Consider the following 15,851-nt stretch of genomic DNA (forward strand, 5'->3'; position numbering starts at 1 on the left):
GTTTTCTCACCTTTGAACATGATGTTGCCGGCAGTTGTTAGTCGTTCTTTGCAGCCGCCAGTTCTTCAGTCGTTGCCCAGCTCAGCGTTGAGACATGGACCCTTCGAAGACACAATCTTTGAGCCATTTCAGTAACACCTGTGGACTCATCGAGGGCTAAGGATCGTCATTATTTCAAAGCATTTGCCTCATTTTGAATTGACTGTTGACATCGCTACGAGTGTTCTTAACTTTTAGAACAGCCGTTCTCGCCCACAGGCTGGTCGTCTTCATTTCATTGTTCGGGACGCACTTCTTCAGCTGCTGCAGTCAAATATAATTCAGTCACCATCAGGAAGTGGCTCTTCTTGCTTGGTGAGCAGATGAGCCCCTTGGAAATTCAATTTGGTTGCCTTGTTTTTATCTTTTTTAAAAAATTTAATTATTTTTTAATTGGTTTAAAGACTTATTAATAGTAATTGCGTAATTGGGGTTAGGATAATTCAATTATGCGAATCAGTACTTTTATTTTTTGTGAAGAAATGTGTTGTGTATTGAGAACAGTGCCAGTGGCAGGTGCTTAGCCTGGTAATGTCCACCAGCCATCACTGCATAATACACACAACCCTCTGCCATCCGGTTTGATGACAGACTAATCCACTCCCCACTGTGCCTTAAACACATGACGTTCAGAGTTCACTTAAAAAAAAACTTTTTTTTTAAATTTATTTTTTTATTGAGGTAATGTTGCTAATAACATTACATATAAATTTTGGGTACCTGTTACTCTACTGAATCCTAACCCCCAAGAAATCTAGTTTCCACGAATCACCATATGGTTGACTTACCCATTTTGTCCCCCTTTCCCCTCTGGTAACCACCATTCTGTGTCTGTATCTATGAGTCTGTTTTTGTTTTGTTCATTCGTTTGTTCCTTTTTTGTTTTATATTCCACATGAGTCAAATCATACAGATTTTGTCCTTTTCTGTCTGACTTATTTCACTTAGCCTAATACTTTCTAGATCCATCCATGTTGTTGTAGATGGTAAGGTTCATTCTTTTTCACGGCCAGGTAATATTCCGTTGTATATATGTACCACGTCTTTATTTATTCATCTGTTGATGGACACTTAGGTTGTCTCCATATCTTGGCTATTATGAGTAACGCTGCAATGAACAGAGGGGTGCACATACCTTTTTAAGTAAGTGTGTTCATATTTGAATAAATACCCAGAAGAGGAGTTGCTGGATCATACAGTAGTTTTATTCTTAAGTTTTTGAGGAACCTCCATACTGTTTTCCATAGTGGCTGCACCAACTTACAATCCCAACAATTCACAAGGGTTCCCTTTTCCCCTCATCCTCTCCTCTTATTATTATTTCTTGTCTTGTTGATGACAGCCATTCTGACAGGTGTGAGGTGATAACTCATTGTGGTTTTGATGTGCATTTCCCCGATGATGAGGGACGCTCTGAGTTCACTTGCCTTGTTTTGACATGAGAGGCATGGACTGGTAATAAGCAAAACAAGAAATGTTGCCGTATACCAGTCCGGTGGCCTGGAACTACGGAGCGTGACTGCACCATTGAGTTGTAAGTGTGCCCATCAGCAGTGCGAAGCTCTGTTGCCACTACTCAACTTTGTCACTAGCGTGTGAAAGCCGCTGCTGGTAATGCCAGCAAATCAGTGTGTCTGTGTTCCAATAAGACTGGATGCTGAAATGTGAATTTCATCATATTTTCATGTGTCACGTAATTTGTAAAGCAATTTCCCCCCAACCATTAAAAAAATGTCTAAACTATTTTCAGCTCACAGGTTTTTGTAAACAAGGGGTGCGTTGGATTTGGCCTGTGGGCTGTAGTTTGCTAACCCCTGGTGCACCGCATAGGACTGCAGACTTTTTTTTTTTTTTAAGATTTTATTGGGGGGCTGGCCCCGTGGCTCACTGGGGGGCAGGTGGTTGGAGCTCCGTGCTCCGAACTCCGAAGGCTGCTGGTTCGATTCCCACATGGGCCAGTGGGCTCTCAACCACAAGGTTGCTGGTTCAATTCCTTGATTCCCACAAGGGGTGATGGGCAGCACCCCTTGCAACAAAGATTGAACACGGCACCTTGAGCTGAGCTGCCGCTGAGCTCCTGGATGGCTCAGTTGGTTGGAGCACATCCTCTCAACCACAAGGTTGCTGGTTTGACTCCCCCAAGGGATGGTGGGCTGTGCCCCCTGCAACGAGAAACGGCGGCTGGACCTGGAGCTGAGCTGTGCCCTCCGCAACTAAGATTGAAAGGACAACAACTTGACTTGGAAAAAAGTCCTGGAAGTACACACTGTCCCCCAATAAAATCCTGTTCCCCTTCCCCAATAAAATCTTTTTTTTTTCCAAGTCAAGTTGCTGTCTTTTCAATCGTAGTTGTGGAGGGCACAGTTCAGCTCCAGGTCCAGTTGCCATTGTTAGTTGCAGGGGGCGCAGCCCACCATCCCTTGCGCGAATTGAGGAATCAAACTGGCAACCTTGTGGTTGAGAGGACGCGCTCCAACCAACTGAGCCATCCAGGAGCTCAGTGGCAGCTCAGCTCAAGGTGCCGTGTTCAATCTTAGTTGCAGGGGGCGGAGCCCACCATCCCTGGCAGGACTCGAGGAGTTGAACTGGCACCCTTGTGGTTGAGAGCCCACTGGCCCATGTGGGAATCGAACTGGTAGCCTCCGGAGTTAGGAGCATGGAGCTCTAACCGCCTGAGCCACTGGGCCAGCCCAGGACTGCAGATTTATGTTGCTTCACATACATAAAATCCTTACGTGTCTGACTGATCATGTCCGATGCCTTTTTTTCATGGTGCTGCTTTTTCATAGGTATATGGTGACTCCAGCTTGAGTGTTCTTTGTGTCTGAGATTTCCTGTCTGCCTATGGATGTTGGTTTTCTATTTATCGCCATTTATTGTGGAGAGGGCGGGGTATCAGGATTTGTCATCGGGGCATTTTCTGGGCAAAGAGGCACTGGCTTTTCTGAGTCTAAGTGTCCTGGCAGAACCTGGCACAAATGCAGGTGTGGGGACCGCGCTGACTCCCCTGCTGCTCCGTATTTGGGACTCTGACCAACCCTGGTGATGGTTCCGGACTTTCCTGGCTCCCTCCCATCACCCAGGAAGGGCGATGTGCCTCTTTCTCAGATGTCCTCTTCTGGGTGTTTTTAGCACATGGTTTCCTCTGTCAGGCCAATCAAATCTCAGTTGCCTCCCTTCTTTCAGGGATTCCTTCTGGTTAATGTTCCATCTTGTTTTCCTCACTGTTACGATGTGTTCCTTTTATTTAAGATACTGTATTTTTCACTTATATACTTTCCTTTTGGTTCTTTTTGTTTGTTTCTATTTCTGAGATTTCCTATTTATTCATTGGGCACATATTTTTCTTTATATCTTTGAGGATAGTTAGAATAGCTGCTTTAAAACCTGTGCTATTTCCAACAACTTAGCTTTGGGAGTCCATGTGCATCAATTGTCTTTCCTCTTATGTATGGGTCACGTAGTTCCGTTTCTTCATGTGTTTAATAATTTTGGGTTTACCTTGGAAATTGTGAATGATATACATTGTAGATGCTGGATTCTGTTATGTTTCTCTGAAGGTTTTTTTGTTTTGTTTTGTTTTAAACAAGCTATAAACTCTGTCTCTGATGTAGGCAGCAGCTGGAACCTCTGTTCAGGTTGTTTAACTTTTGCTGGGTTGTTTGGAGTTGGCCTGCACACATGAGGTTCGGGAATCCGCCAGAGATATCGGTAGAGTTTAGATGTAGAATTTGGGGCTCTCCTCCCTGCCTGTTTTCTCTCCACGATTTCCTCCCTTTCCAGCCGTGTGGTCTCCACTCGTGGGATCGTGGTATGGGTGGTGGTGTGGTCTGCAGGTCTTAAGTTAGTGAATTCTGGCTTCATCCAAGTGGGAGGGACCCTGACAGACAGCAGGAAGCCCTCTTGAGGAAGATGCCAGAGAAGGGATGGCTCCGGTGAGTATACAAGGATGTACTGGTAATAGGTAAGATGGGGCCACGCTGATTGAAATTTAAATATTGCAAAGACATATGATTATGTTCCTGCTCATTCCTAAGGTGTTTCCTGGGCTTGAGCTTTTGATTCCGTTTCTGTGGGTCCTGGGGTTCTCACACTCCAGAGAGCTACACACCTTGCCCCAGGTGTTTGATAGAACACACATGAACCCATGTGCACACAGGTAGTCACACACATGAAAGGAGACCCATATACACACTGAAATGTGACTTCCTTGGTACCACGAAGAACATACAGCCAGTCAGTGTACGATAAGATGTTTATCTTTTAAAAATTTTTACCCATTAAAAATGTGCATTTGTTTGAGCTTAGAAATTCTCTAGCAGGACATGTGCCTACCTTCTTGGGCTACCTCTGGGGTGAGATAAAGGGGGACCCCCATTTTTTAATTTCCTTCTATATAATTTTTTCTTTAACTGAGACTGTTATGTTTAATACCCTCTCCATCCCCAGTGCTCACAGACTGCCTTAGCTGGAGGCTGGAGAATCTGTACCCTTGGTCTCAGAAAAGTCTAGAAGGGGACGAAGCCCAATGCTCTGGTGCCTGGTCAGGGTCCTTGCCTCCGGGGACTAATTTATTCATCTGGTTGGTTACTCTGGGGGAGGAATACAGCGGATGCTCCTCCGTCAATCAAAGGACGAGCCACCAAAGTCCACGTTTGGCAACCTTCAGTGTCATGGGGAAGGAAAGGTTGTCCCACCTCAGAATTCCCGGGGTTACGATTGGAGGTGACAGTCACCTCTCAACCCCGCTTGGGGCAGACGGCTGCTCAGCTACACTCTCGTGGTTTCAGATGTGGGCGGCCTGTGTCAGCCTGCCGTGCGAGGCCCACGTCACCGGTTGCTGCAGTTATTTCCTCATCAGCCTGAGGGGCTCGGCTGTGAGCACAAGGACAGTCCTTACCATGGGACCCAGCAGATGCATCTGCGAAGGTGAGTCTGTCATTGGGGCTTCCCAACTGCTCGAGTCAGCACAAACCTCAGAGGCAGAGAAAGGGTGGGCGGCCCACCTCCCCAGGCCCCAGGATGAGCCTGTGGATGAACCCTGGGAGTGGGCGTCTGGGAGTACCACCCTGATTTTCCCTCCGCTGGTGCCCTGGCCTTGGGCATCGCCCAGAGACAGCAGGTTGGCAGTGCTGATCAGAGAATGACAGACCGTCATTTCCAGTCCTGTAGGGGTCGTGTGTGCCCCTGGGCAGAGGGGAGGGCACCGTGTTTGCAGGCAAAGTTTCTAATGATGGGAGAGACCTTGCTTCCTCGGTGGCCAAGCTGACCTCTGGGGGGCGAGTGAGTGGGCATTCCAGGGCCAAATGTGATGGCCACGAGTGGCCATGAGGTCTGCCAGGCCCTGGGCTTGGTGAAGTCCCTCCAAGTCTCCCATGCCTTTGGGGACTTTAGGGCAGAAGAGGGTCTGGGATTCCCCCCACTGGAGCTGTGGGCGGGACAGCAGGTGAGGGTGGAATTCCAGAAGGAGGGTCCACTCAGCCCAGCAGAGGAAGAGGCGGGGAGGGTTCGTGCTCTAGTAACATCCCAGCGCTCCCCTCCCAGGTGCCCAAAGCATTAATACCAAGTAGAAGCAAGGGCAGCGTCTGAGGGGAGTTTCAGGATGCGTTTCTTAAACAGTTAGGGTAGGGGCCAGGGACACACCCTGAATCAGACAGGTTCTCGCCCTGGGGGAGCCTGGTCTATGGAGGCTGCAAAGGGTCAGCAAGGGGCACTGTGTCTCCCCACTTAACCTCCAGGCTCCCCAAAGAGAACTGTCGACAGCTTTATTCTAGCCCTTGCTTGTAGCCACTAGCTGCCCCCTGTTCATGTCCGGTCTGGCTAGGGAGAGAGACCGGGGGGCTTCCTGAAGGCAGAGGCACAGGGGACAGTGTGACAGAGGGCAGGAGGTACCCTTGGGGTGAGTAGGTTTGGGGAGCAGACCAGCAGGGACCCATGTGAACCCCTAGCTTCTGCTCCTTTGACTTCCATCCTGACCCCTCTTCCTCCTGCCCTGAGTTCCATCCCTCTGTCTGTGCACTTGTGCACCTCAGGCCCCTCTGGGTCCAGCCCTTACCTCTCCCATAGTTCCTGCCTGCTGTACCCCCCAGATGGACTGCCCCTCCCGCTTGCCGCTCTCAGAAAGCGCTCCTGGATGCCGCCCCCCACTTGCCCCAGCTTTCTCTGCACCCTCTGTGGACTCACCCACCTGTCCTTCCTGCCTTCCTGTCTCCTGCTCCCAGCCCTTCCCCACCCACTGTCAGCATCACCTGTGGAAAGCACGGCGTCCTCAAGCACTGTCTGCCCAACAGCATCGGTGGTGCCCATTGGTGCCAGGGGTGGCCCACATGCGCTGGTGTGGCCCAAAGTGGCTGGCTTCTGGCTGGCTTCTGCTCCCATTTCCAGCCCCATTTCCTAGCACAGTCCCCACGTCCCCCAAGTTCTAGCTGTTTCTGGGGATCCAGGGTCTGAATCTATTCCTCCTCCGCCAGCAGAGAGAAGACAGAGATAAATGTCCATTTAATTAGCCACCTCCATCCTCATCCACCTCTGTGTTTGCCAGCTTCTTGGGTCTGCAGGGAGAATGACAGGGGATATCATCCCCTCCCCATGAAAAATGTAAGAGACTATGTAAAAGGAGACAGGAAATGAGTGCAGTAATTGGCGTGAAGCCGACTCAGAGGGTGGGCTGCAAGGCACCGAGGAGCCCAGGGCTGCCCTGCCAGCCCCATGCCAGGCCTGCTCTGGCCTGGGATTCCACCTGGCATCAGGGGAGTTCTCATGGCGTGAGACCAGGGAGGGTGAATGTGTCTGGAGACCCGCTTTGTCTGGCAGAGTCTGTGCGTCCTGCGATAGGGATACGGCTGCAAGGCAGCCATGACTCTGTGATAGGCCAGGGAACCCCTGCAGGCAAGCTGAGCTTGACATGGAGGAAAGGGGGTCTGCGAAGGGCCCAGAGCGGCTGTGGGCTGAAGGCCCTGTCCACAGACCCGATGGGGGAGGGGCAGTGCTGGGTGGTAACGTCCGCCAGGCCCCCCAGCACGACTGAGGGGTGCCCACAACAGCAGACACTGGCATCGCCTCCTCCTGCACTCAGCCATCCTGAGACTGGGCGTTGTTGTCTGGGCTGTGATTAGACCCCCTGGGGTCCTCCCAGTGCCTCTTCCAGGACCAGGGAGCAGGCAGGTGAGGGCTGTCAGACAGGGGTGACCCTGCCTGAATAATGTCCCTCTGTGCACTTGAGGAGCCCTGAGGAGTGAGAACAGGGACACCCCGGGGGATCCGGGTAGCTTGCAGGCTTGTGTGGGAGCTAATGAGCCCAGGTGCCAAGGAGAGAGCTGACAGGTGCCAAGGGTCAGGCAAGTCCCGGTCTCTCTGGCCTCAGTTTCCTCATCTGTAGAGGGGTGGTGGCCCCACCCTACCCAGTTCACTAGGTAGAGACAGAAGTGTTTTCTGCAGAAGAAAGCGGGAACCCCCCCCCCCAGGATGATCCTGCCCAACTCTCCGGTGCTCCCCCCCAGGGTGGGTCCCGGCCCCTGGGCCACCCCACTCCGTGCTCTCGAGCCATCTGCTCCTGGGTTAGCCTGCATTCCTCCGGCGCTGGGGCAGTGGCCGTCCACCGTCCCCCCTGGGGGCCTAGATCCAGCCTCTTGGCTGGAAAGTGGCTGCCGTGCCTGAGCTCCCTCAGGTCCTGGAGTCCACTCTGACCCCGTCCTCACTGTCCTGTCCTCACACGCCCTGTTGTCAGGCCCCTGCCCCATCTCTAGTTAGTAGCTGCTGCAGGAGGGGACAGATGCGATAGGACCAATGCTGCGGTGGGTGGTACCAGGTGATGCTTCCTTCTAGGGAAGGGTGAGGTTTCCCTGATCGTTGATCTTAACAGGGGCCTGTCCTGTGGATAGATAGTCAGTTGGGGGTGTGGGGTGGGGTCGGAGGGGTGTTTTCTGTCTGGAGAGTGTGTGCTGAGGTCTGTGTGTATGTCTGCTGCTTTCTGCCTCCTTATCACTCATCAGGCTTGCATAAGCAGGCTGGCCCTGCTTCCTGCTCAGGAGCTATCAGTGTACCATCTGGGGCTGCAAATGGGGTGACAGGGCGTCGGCAGCCTCCCCCCTGCACCCAAGCACTTCCTAACCTGAGCCCCTTATCTCCAGCTAGCTTCTGGCTCCCCCAGGGGTCCTGAGGTGTGGGCTCGCCCCTCTAAACAGGAGTGTGACGGACAGAGTTTAGGACCTGCCTTCTGTTGCTTGGCTACCCCACGGCCATCCTACACCTTCTTGGAGCAGAACTCCGGGGAAGGCGTTTATTGAAGAAGAAGGAAGGGATCGAGGCTGTGTGACCCTGAGCAAGACACTGCCCCTTTGGGACCCAGCTTCCTAGTCTGTGAAGAGGGATGGTCTTTACCTCCCAAGTGTTACGGGATTTCCAGTGGATAACGCATGTTACACATGCGGCACAGGGAGAGTTCAGTAAATCTCACCTGTGGTTCCCCCAGACCTGCCCCCCCTGCAGGATGGGACCTGGGCCCAGGGAGAGGGCGCTGGGCTGGCAGAGGACCCCAGTCCCAGAGGAGCCTTCTGGGCAGACTCAGACACGCAGCGGATGCAGAGCCCAGACCTGTGTGGCGGTCTGCGTCTGAGGGCTCCCTCTCATACGCTGCAGCCATGAGTCCGTCAGGCCCACTGACCTTTCTGAGCTTCAGATGCAGCTCGGACTGTGGCGCCCGACCTCTTTCAAGGGCACAGTGAGGTGTGGTGGTGACCCTCTCAGAGCACTCTGTGGGGGGGCCCTCACAGGGCGGATCTCTTGGGGAGCATCCCATGGGGGTGCCCCTCCTACACAGCCCCTCGGCCCTGTCCCTTGCAGGTCGGACCTTGGAGAGTGAGGCTCTGAGGCGACGGATGAGTACTTGGCTCCTGGTCTGCACCTGGGTCGGCTTGGGAGTCTCGGTGCCAGGGGAAGGAGAAGGTGAGGGCACTACTGACTGGGAGGTGGGTGCGGGAGTGCTTCAGGGACAGCGCTGTCCTCTGTCAAGCTCCACGGGGTCCATTTGGCCCAAACTGTGCTAGGGCCTGTCCTCCAGGGACCGGCCCGCATCCAGTCCCATCCAGGTATCCCGGTTGGAGCCCATCACTTGCCTGGTCTCCCAATCCTGTGCTTGAGGCATGTTTCTGGTATCGGTCTCTGGGCACTGCCCTGCCAGGGTGTCCACTGCCAGACCTGCCCCCCTCCCCCAGCCCTGCCCTGAAGCAGCCGCTATGGGCTCCCAACGGTCACTCTTCCCAGGACTCGGGGCTGGAACCCTCACCTGTCTCACCAACAACATCCTGAAGATTGACTGCCACTGGTCTGCCCCAGAGCTGGGCGAGGACTGCAGCCCCTGGCTCCTCTTTACCAGGTGAGGCTGGAGGGCCAGATTCACCTGGACAGGGGATGGGCAGGGCGCAGGGGTGAGGATAGGATCCCCATGATAGTGGCAGCGGGGGTCGGGCTGGTGCAACAGCAGCTTGGGGCTGACACACGCCCTTTCCAGCAACCAGGCTCCGGGCAGCAAGCACAGGTGTGTTTTCCAGGCCAGCACGTGCACTGTGCTGCTGCCGCCTGAGGAGGTGATTTCACCTTTTGACAACTTCACCATCACGTTGCACTGGCACATCGCCGGGAAGGAGCAGGTCAGCCTGGTGGACCCCCAGTACCTGCCCCGGAGACATGGTAAGGCCTGGGGTGGGCACCTGGGCCTGAACATCCAGGCTGCATGGGGCTTGGGGATGGAGCCCTGCAGCCTGTAATCCGCAGGCCTCGTGAGTGTGCTTGGTCCCTTCCGGTAGAGACCCAGGGCTAGGAGCAGGCGGGGTTTGGGAGGGGAGGGCCCACAGTTACTGGAGGGGTTGGGTTTGGGACGATGAAGAGGCAGGGCTTCGAGTTGGAGCCGTGGCTGCAGCTTGAGTCCCTTGAAATGCGCTTCAGGGCCCCACAAAGGACCCCAGTGACCAGCAGCAGCCTGTGAAGGACAGGGGGGCACCCTTTGGGGAATCCCCTTGCCTAGCTGCAGGGCTGGAGGAAGTCCCTGTGGTCCTGTCCCACCTGGGGCTTCTCGGGACCAGCCACCCTGGGATGCCCGGGGGCTGAGAGGGCCTTGCCCATGGCCTCCCGGTCCTGAGCATGCGGGCAGACGTCCTCAGGTGGCCTCATTCCATTGCAGTGAAGCTGGACCCTCTGTCTGACCTGCAGAGCAATGTCAGCTCTGACTCCTGCGTCCTGTCCTGGAGCATTAGTTCTGCCTTGGAGCCGCTGGCCTCACTGCTCAGCTACGAGCTGGCTTTCAAGAGGCGGGAAGAGGCTTGGGAGGTAAGGCTCGTGCTGCTTCCTTGGAGCCTCCCTGTCTCCTGGGGGCGGCTGCCCAGGGCCACTGCTCACCCCACACAGGGCCTGCTGACTTGGAATTATGAGAAAGGGAGGTGATTAGAGCCAAGAGACGGGTGTGCAAGTGTGCACGTGTGTGGTTGTACACGCAGGTAGATGAGTGCAAACGCGTGCCTGTGGGTCTGTGTGTGTGTCCGTGTGTAAGTGTGCCCGTGTGTGCATACGAGTGTGGTGAGTGTGCCGCTGAGTGTGCATGTCTGTCCTCGGGGGCTGACAGACCCAGACTCACCCTCAGCGACTGCCCCCTGTGCCCCCCCACAGCGGGCCCAGCACAAGGAGCACATCACCGGGGTGACCTGGCTCCGCCTTGAAGCTGCCGAGTTGGACCCTGGTTCCATGTATGAGGCCAGGCTGCGTGTCCAGATGGCCACCCAGGACGGTGCCATGGAGGAGGAGGAAAGCTACGAGGGCCAGTGGAGCGAATGGAGCCAGCCCGTGAGCTGCCCCTCTCCCCAGAGACCAGGTGGGCGCTGCGTGGCTGCTGCCCGTCCAGAGTCTGGGTTGGGCTTTCCTCCCCGCCCACCCTTTTCCCTTCCTGGGACCCCTCCTGCCGGCAGTCATGCCCAGCTGACTGCCCTGCCTTGGGGGTCTGAGGTGTGTATGGAGGAAACAGCCGCCAGGTGTGGGCTTTCTAGGAACCGCCAGTCAGGGGTCCCGGGCTGCACACCAAGGCCCTGTCCCTGAGGCAGGAAGGGCTGGGCTGACCCTTGTGCACAGAGGTGTCGGGAAGGCCACGGACCCTGATGACCTTGCAGAAAGGAGAGGTGAGGCTTGGGGGTGCGTGATTCACCCAGCGTGCTTTGCCAGGCGAGACACAAACCTCCAAGGCCCATAGCAGACTTCCCACGTAGGCCCACGGCTCTTATGGGGGTGCCTGTGCCCTGTGGGTTTGGGGAATAACCCGCTGCTGAGGCTGCTCACAGCTCTGGGCCCTTCCTGCTCACAGGCCCCCTGGCCCGTCCCTTGGGGCACTCCAACAGCACGCTTGTGGCTGTGTCCATCTTCCTCCTGCTCACCTGCCTGACCTACCTCCTGTGCAAGCTGTCACCCAGGTCAGTAGCCAAGGGAGGGGCGAGTGTGTGTGTGTGTATGTGTGAGCATTTGTGCGTGCATGTGGACGAGGATTTGTGTCAGTGTGTGTGCATGTGTCGGTGTGTGGTGGGGGCCATCAGCCCCTCCCCATGTGCCCCCCCCTCAGGTCCTGGATGGGTAGAGTTTTCAAGCCTCTGCCTCAGACCAGTTGGGAGTTCCCAAGTTGTGAGGGTTTGGGGGGCAGGTGGTGTGATCCTGAACAGCTGAGCAGGGACCCAAAGTCACCAGGCAAAGTCTCCTGAGGTCCTGGTCTCCAGCCTCCAGAGGCGCTTGGCGGTTTGCTCGCTTGCCAACACATTTGATGCAAATGCAGTTTGGGGCACGTGCTGTGCACAGGCCCCTGTTCTCGGCTCTGGTGGACGCCTCAGAGGACAGGTGGACACCAGGGCCCTCCTGACCTGAACCATCACATACGAAGGTCAGACAATGAAGTTCGTGAACTTTCCACAGTGTAAGCACACGGTGGAAAGTTTGTAAACTTCCTTGTCTGGACGTTTGTATGTCAGGTTACAAGAGGGGCTACAGGGCTCCGTCAAGGGGGACCCACAGAAGACTGGCCAGGTGCAGACAGGTAGTAGAGAAGATGAGAAGACGTTGGACAGAGAGCAAGAGGGTGGGGTGGTGGTGGGAGGGGTGCTGGGTGGGGCCCAATGGGTGGGGCCGAGAAGATGGAGGCGGGTGCCAGGCTTGTCTTCCGAGCAAAGGAAAGCGTATTAAAGAGTGTGTGATATGGGCCGGTTTATGTTTCGAAAATGGATTGTTGGGGTTCGAAAGGGGTACTGCTGGGAGGCCAGTGTTGGTGTCCAGAGAGAGGCTTCATGGCTTGAGCTGGTGAAAGGAGTAGGGATAGAGCAGCGTGGAGGGAATCACCAGGGTCTTAGGAAGAGAAACCGAGGGGACATGGAGGCAGAGGAGCTACCTTCAGTGACTCCCCTCAGGTGGGGAACTGGAGGTCTGGGCCCCAGGGGAGGTCAGTGAACGTCACCTTGACCTCCAGGGTTGGAGCCCTGTGCCACGTCCTCCTGGGAGGACCAGTGAACCCTGGGCAGGTACATCTGTGCTTGGGAGAAGTCAGGAGCGGCAGGGAGTTGGGGTGTGCCCCCCTCCATCTGCCAATGACACTGCTGTGGGGTGTGGGAGGTGCTGGCTCCCTCTGTGGGCGCAGCGGCACAGCCAGTGGCCCTCACCCCTGAGCTGACCATCTCAGCTTACCCTGGAAAGGACATGTGTCTTGGTATAAGTCAGTTTATGGGTCACTAGCCAGGGATGCCACAGGGTACCAGGTGTGTGTGTGTGGGGGGTCTTGCCCTGAGAGCAGGTTTGGACCCCGTGAGAGGAGAAAGCGTGGCAGCAGCAGGGATGTGGCCGGGCTGGTTCCCTGCTGCTTCCCTGGGGTGACCTCGCGCCTCCTGGAGCTGGGTCTCTGACTGGCCTCCTCTGCCTCAGGGTGAAGAGAACCTTCTACCAGCACGTGCCCTCTCCGGTGGCCTTCTTCCAGCCTCTCTACAGTGTGCACAACGGGAACTTCAAGGTGTGTGCACTGACCACTGCAGGGGGGTGGGGGCCGGGCAGGGAGTGCCCAGATACCTGCCTGCTCAGGATGTGGGCTTTGGGGGAGAGCGTGGGGGCCTTTCTCGGTGCTTTGAGCTTTTTTGGTCTATATCGTGGGTTCAAATTTACACACTGTGTCTCACATGGGCAAAAAAAAAAAAGATTAGCTTTATTCATGTTCCCCTCGTGGAAGGAGGGGGAGCTCCCATGAGTGGTCTCTGGTCTCTACCCTTTCAGGCCCTTCACTTTGAGCAAAGGATGGGAGACACTGCTTCCCGGGGGTCCCCCTGACTCGTCCTTCCCGGGGTCTCCCCTTCTGAGGATGCACGGTTTCCTTGGCCCAGCCCTTTTCTCTCTCAACAGGGAGCCTAGTTTTCCAGATTGTTGTCCCAAAGTACCTTTGGAAGTTTAAAGCTGAGCACTTTGTCCCTGGGGGTCCAGCTCTTTCTCCAAGGCAGTAGATCTGACAAGATCCCTGAGGCAGCTGAGGACAAAGGCCGGGTGGGACCAAGATTTTGATTGCGCTGGACTGAGTCACTTGGGCTGCAGGCAACCAGCCCCTTCTCTGTGGAACTGTGACACCTCCCAGGGGTTACTTAGCGCCCTCTGGGGCTGGTCTGCTCTCTAGGGAGGCCCGTAGTGACACAGGATGTGGTGTATGTGGTGTATTTGGTGGAGACTCCTGGTCCCACCTAGGGAGCAGCTTCCTTTTGGAGGTGGGGTGGTGGGGTGGTGATCTCCTGTGGCCCTGGAAGGGTCCCAGTCTGCCTGCCTCAACCCAGATGTGCCAGTCCCCATAGCATCTCCTGTTGTGTGTGTGTGTGTGCGCGCGTGCGTGCGTGCGTGCGTGTGTGTGTGATGAGTTCTGGAGCTGCTGAAAGTTTATGGAGTAGTCATCAGGCCTTTCTGTCCTTGGCACCTGTCCCCATCTGCACCCTGCTTCAGGCTGCTCTGAGCACCCGGCCCTGTGTGGGGAAGTGCTGAGGGGCCTGAAGGGACTTGGGGTCCCATGCTGAAGCTGGGCTGGCACATGGGGGGGAGACAGAATGTTCCAGGCACAGGTGCTGCTTGGCCTGTGGGTAGGGGTTGTCTGGAGAGCTTCCTGGAGGAGGAGGGAAGGCTGCTCCCACAGTGAGTCCTGAACATGCTGTCCGACCCCCCATACTTTGTTCCAGACCTGGACGTGGGCCCACAGAACTGGGGTGCAGCTGAGCCAGCACTGTGTCGGCACCCCACAAGGAGCTGCGAAATCTAGTGTCCGGGAGGCCATCGCATTCCTTACCTGTGACCCGGTGGACCCTTGGCCGCCCGTGGCCCTGGAGGAGGTGGAGAGCACTGGCACTGGCCTCCCCACGGATGTATTGCCAGCAGCAATCCTGGGGTGGGCAGGGGAGCCACCTGCCTATCTGCCACAGGAGGAGTGGGGCCCTGCGAGCCTCGCCAGGCTGTCACCCCCACAGCCAGAGGGCAATAGCAGCGACTACTGTGCCCTGGCCTGCTATGGGGAGGTCACCCCTTGACTTTCCCAGGAAACACACAGAGCTCTGGGCTGGTCGTGGCCTTTGCCTGTGGCCTGTCCTGCGACCAGCAGAGCCTGGATGCCTGGCAAGGAGGTAGCTGCGTGGGAGCTGGTCACTGTCACGGACAAGACCCTGGTGAACAGGCCACAGGAGGACCTCTGGGGTGTTTTCTGCCCCCTGCCCTTGGCAGACAGTGGGCTCGGTCCTGAAAGTTCTAGAGCCCTGACTCGACCAGCTGCATCATGTCCATTGTGGGAAAAATGGACTAAAGTCTCAGGAGCTGACCCTTGACTGAGACTGGACCTCTTGTGGAAGGCCACCTGTGCAGTGGTCACCTGTCCTGCCTGGATGGAGGCAGGAGGCCCCCACTTCCCTCCTCTCCACTGAGAACCTGTGGGGAGGGGCCTCTGCCCTCAGCATCCCGCCAACCCCGTGCCCCCCCATTCCCTCCCTGCTTTCTGGCTTGATCCCAGGCCCCCCTGAGAAGAGGGCTGTGGTCCCCACAGCCTTTGCTGCCCTCACCCCCTTAACGGGCCAGCCTGGGCCCAGGGGACACAGGTGAGACGGTGTGACCAGGCTGAGTGTCATCATTCTGTGCCTTCCTGAGGTAGCTCTCCTACTGAGATTAAAAGGCATACAGTGGCTGTTCCAAACTGCTGATGGCTGAGAGGAGGCCGAGAGCTGTGGCCAGAGACACCAGATTGTCAGGACTGGAAGTGAGCATCCAGCAGTGGCTTTGGCCTGGGAAGGGCCCTGCCTTCACCCCCTCCCCTGTGGTCTGGACAGAGTGATGGACAGAGCAGAGGGTGCCTGCATCGGTCTCCTAGGGCTGCCAGAACAAAATGCCAAAAGGACGGGGCTTACAGCAACAAAAATCGGTTGTCTCACAGTTTTGGAGGCTGCAAGTCTGACATCTAGGTGTCAGCAGGGCTGAGAAGCCTCAAGGGCTCTCTCCAGCTTCTAGTAGTTTCTTGGCTTGGGGGACAGGTAGCTCCAATCCGCCCGAGGTGTTTTCTCTGTGGGGGTGTCTCTACCCAAGACCCCCCTTTTTATAGCAACACAATCATCGTGGATTGGGGCTGATTTGAATGATTTCATCCTGACATGAGCATCTAAAAAGGTGTTTCCATTTCAGGTCACATTCACAGGTATGGGGGCGGTTTTAGGGCTTTCTCATGGGAATTTGGGGGGAACATAATTCAACCAATGACCATGTCCCTGCCCCTGTCAGCAATCCCCACCTCCTTGCTG

General features: G+C 55.8%; 1 protein-coding gene across 1 annotated transcript; it reads left to right on the forward strand.

Moving 5' to 3' along the window:
* The first annotated feature begins 3,951 nt into the window (after positions 1–3,951).
* On the forward strand, positions 3,952–15,464 carry LOC109438287 (interleukin-9 receptor). The gene is given in 13 exon segments (XM_074323078.1): positions 3,952–3,974; positions 4,798–4,968; positions 6,129–6,347; positions 8,677–8,763; positions 8,858–8,982; positions 9,301–9,412; positions 9,548–9,726; positions 10,217–10,362; positions 10,699–10,900; positions 11,384–11,489; positions 12,976–13,060; positions 14,256–14,580; positions 14,583–15,464. Coding segments are annotated over 13 exon segments (2,007 nt in total). The 3' UTR covers positions 14,810–15,464.
* The last annotated feature ends 387 nt before the right edge of the window (positions 15,465–15,851 follow it).

The sequence above is a fragment of the Rhinolophus sinicus genome, linkage group LG18, assembly GCF_036562045.2.
Source record: "Rhinolophus sinicus isolate RSC01 linkage group LG18, ASM3656204v1, whole genome shotgun sequence".
Classification (NCBI taxonomy): Eukaryota; Metazoa; Chordata; class Mammalia; order Chiroptera; family Rhinolophidae; genus Rhinolophus; species Rhinolophus sinicus.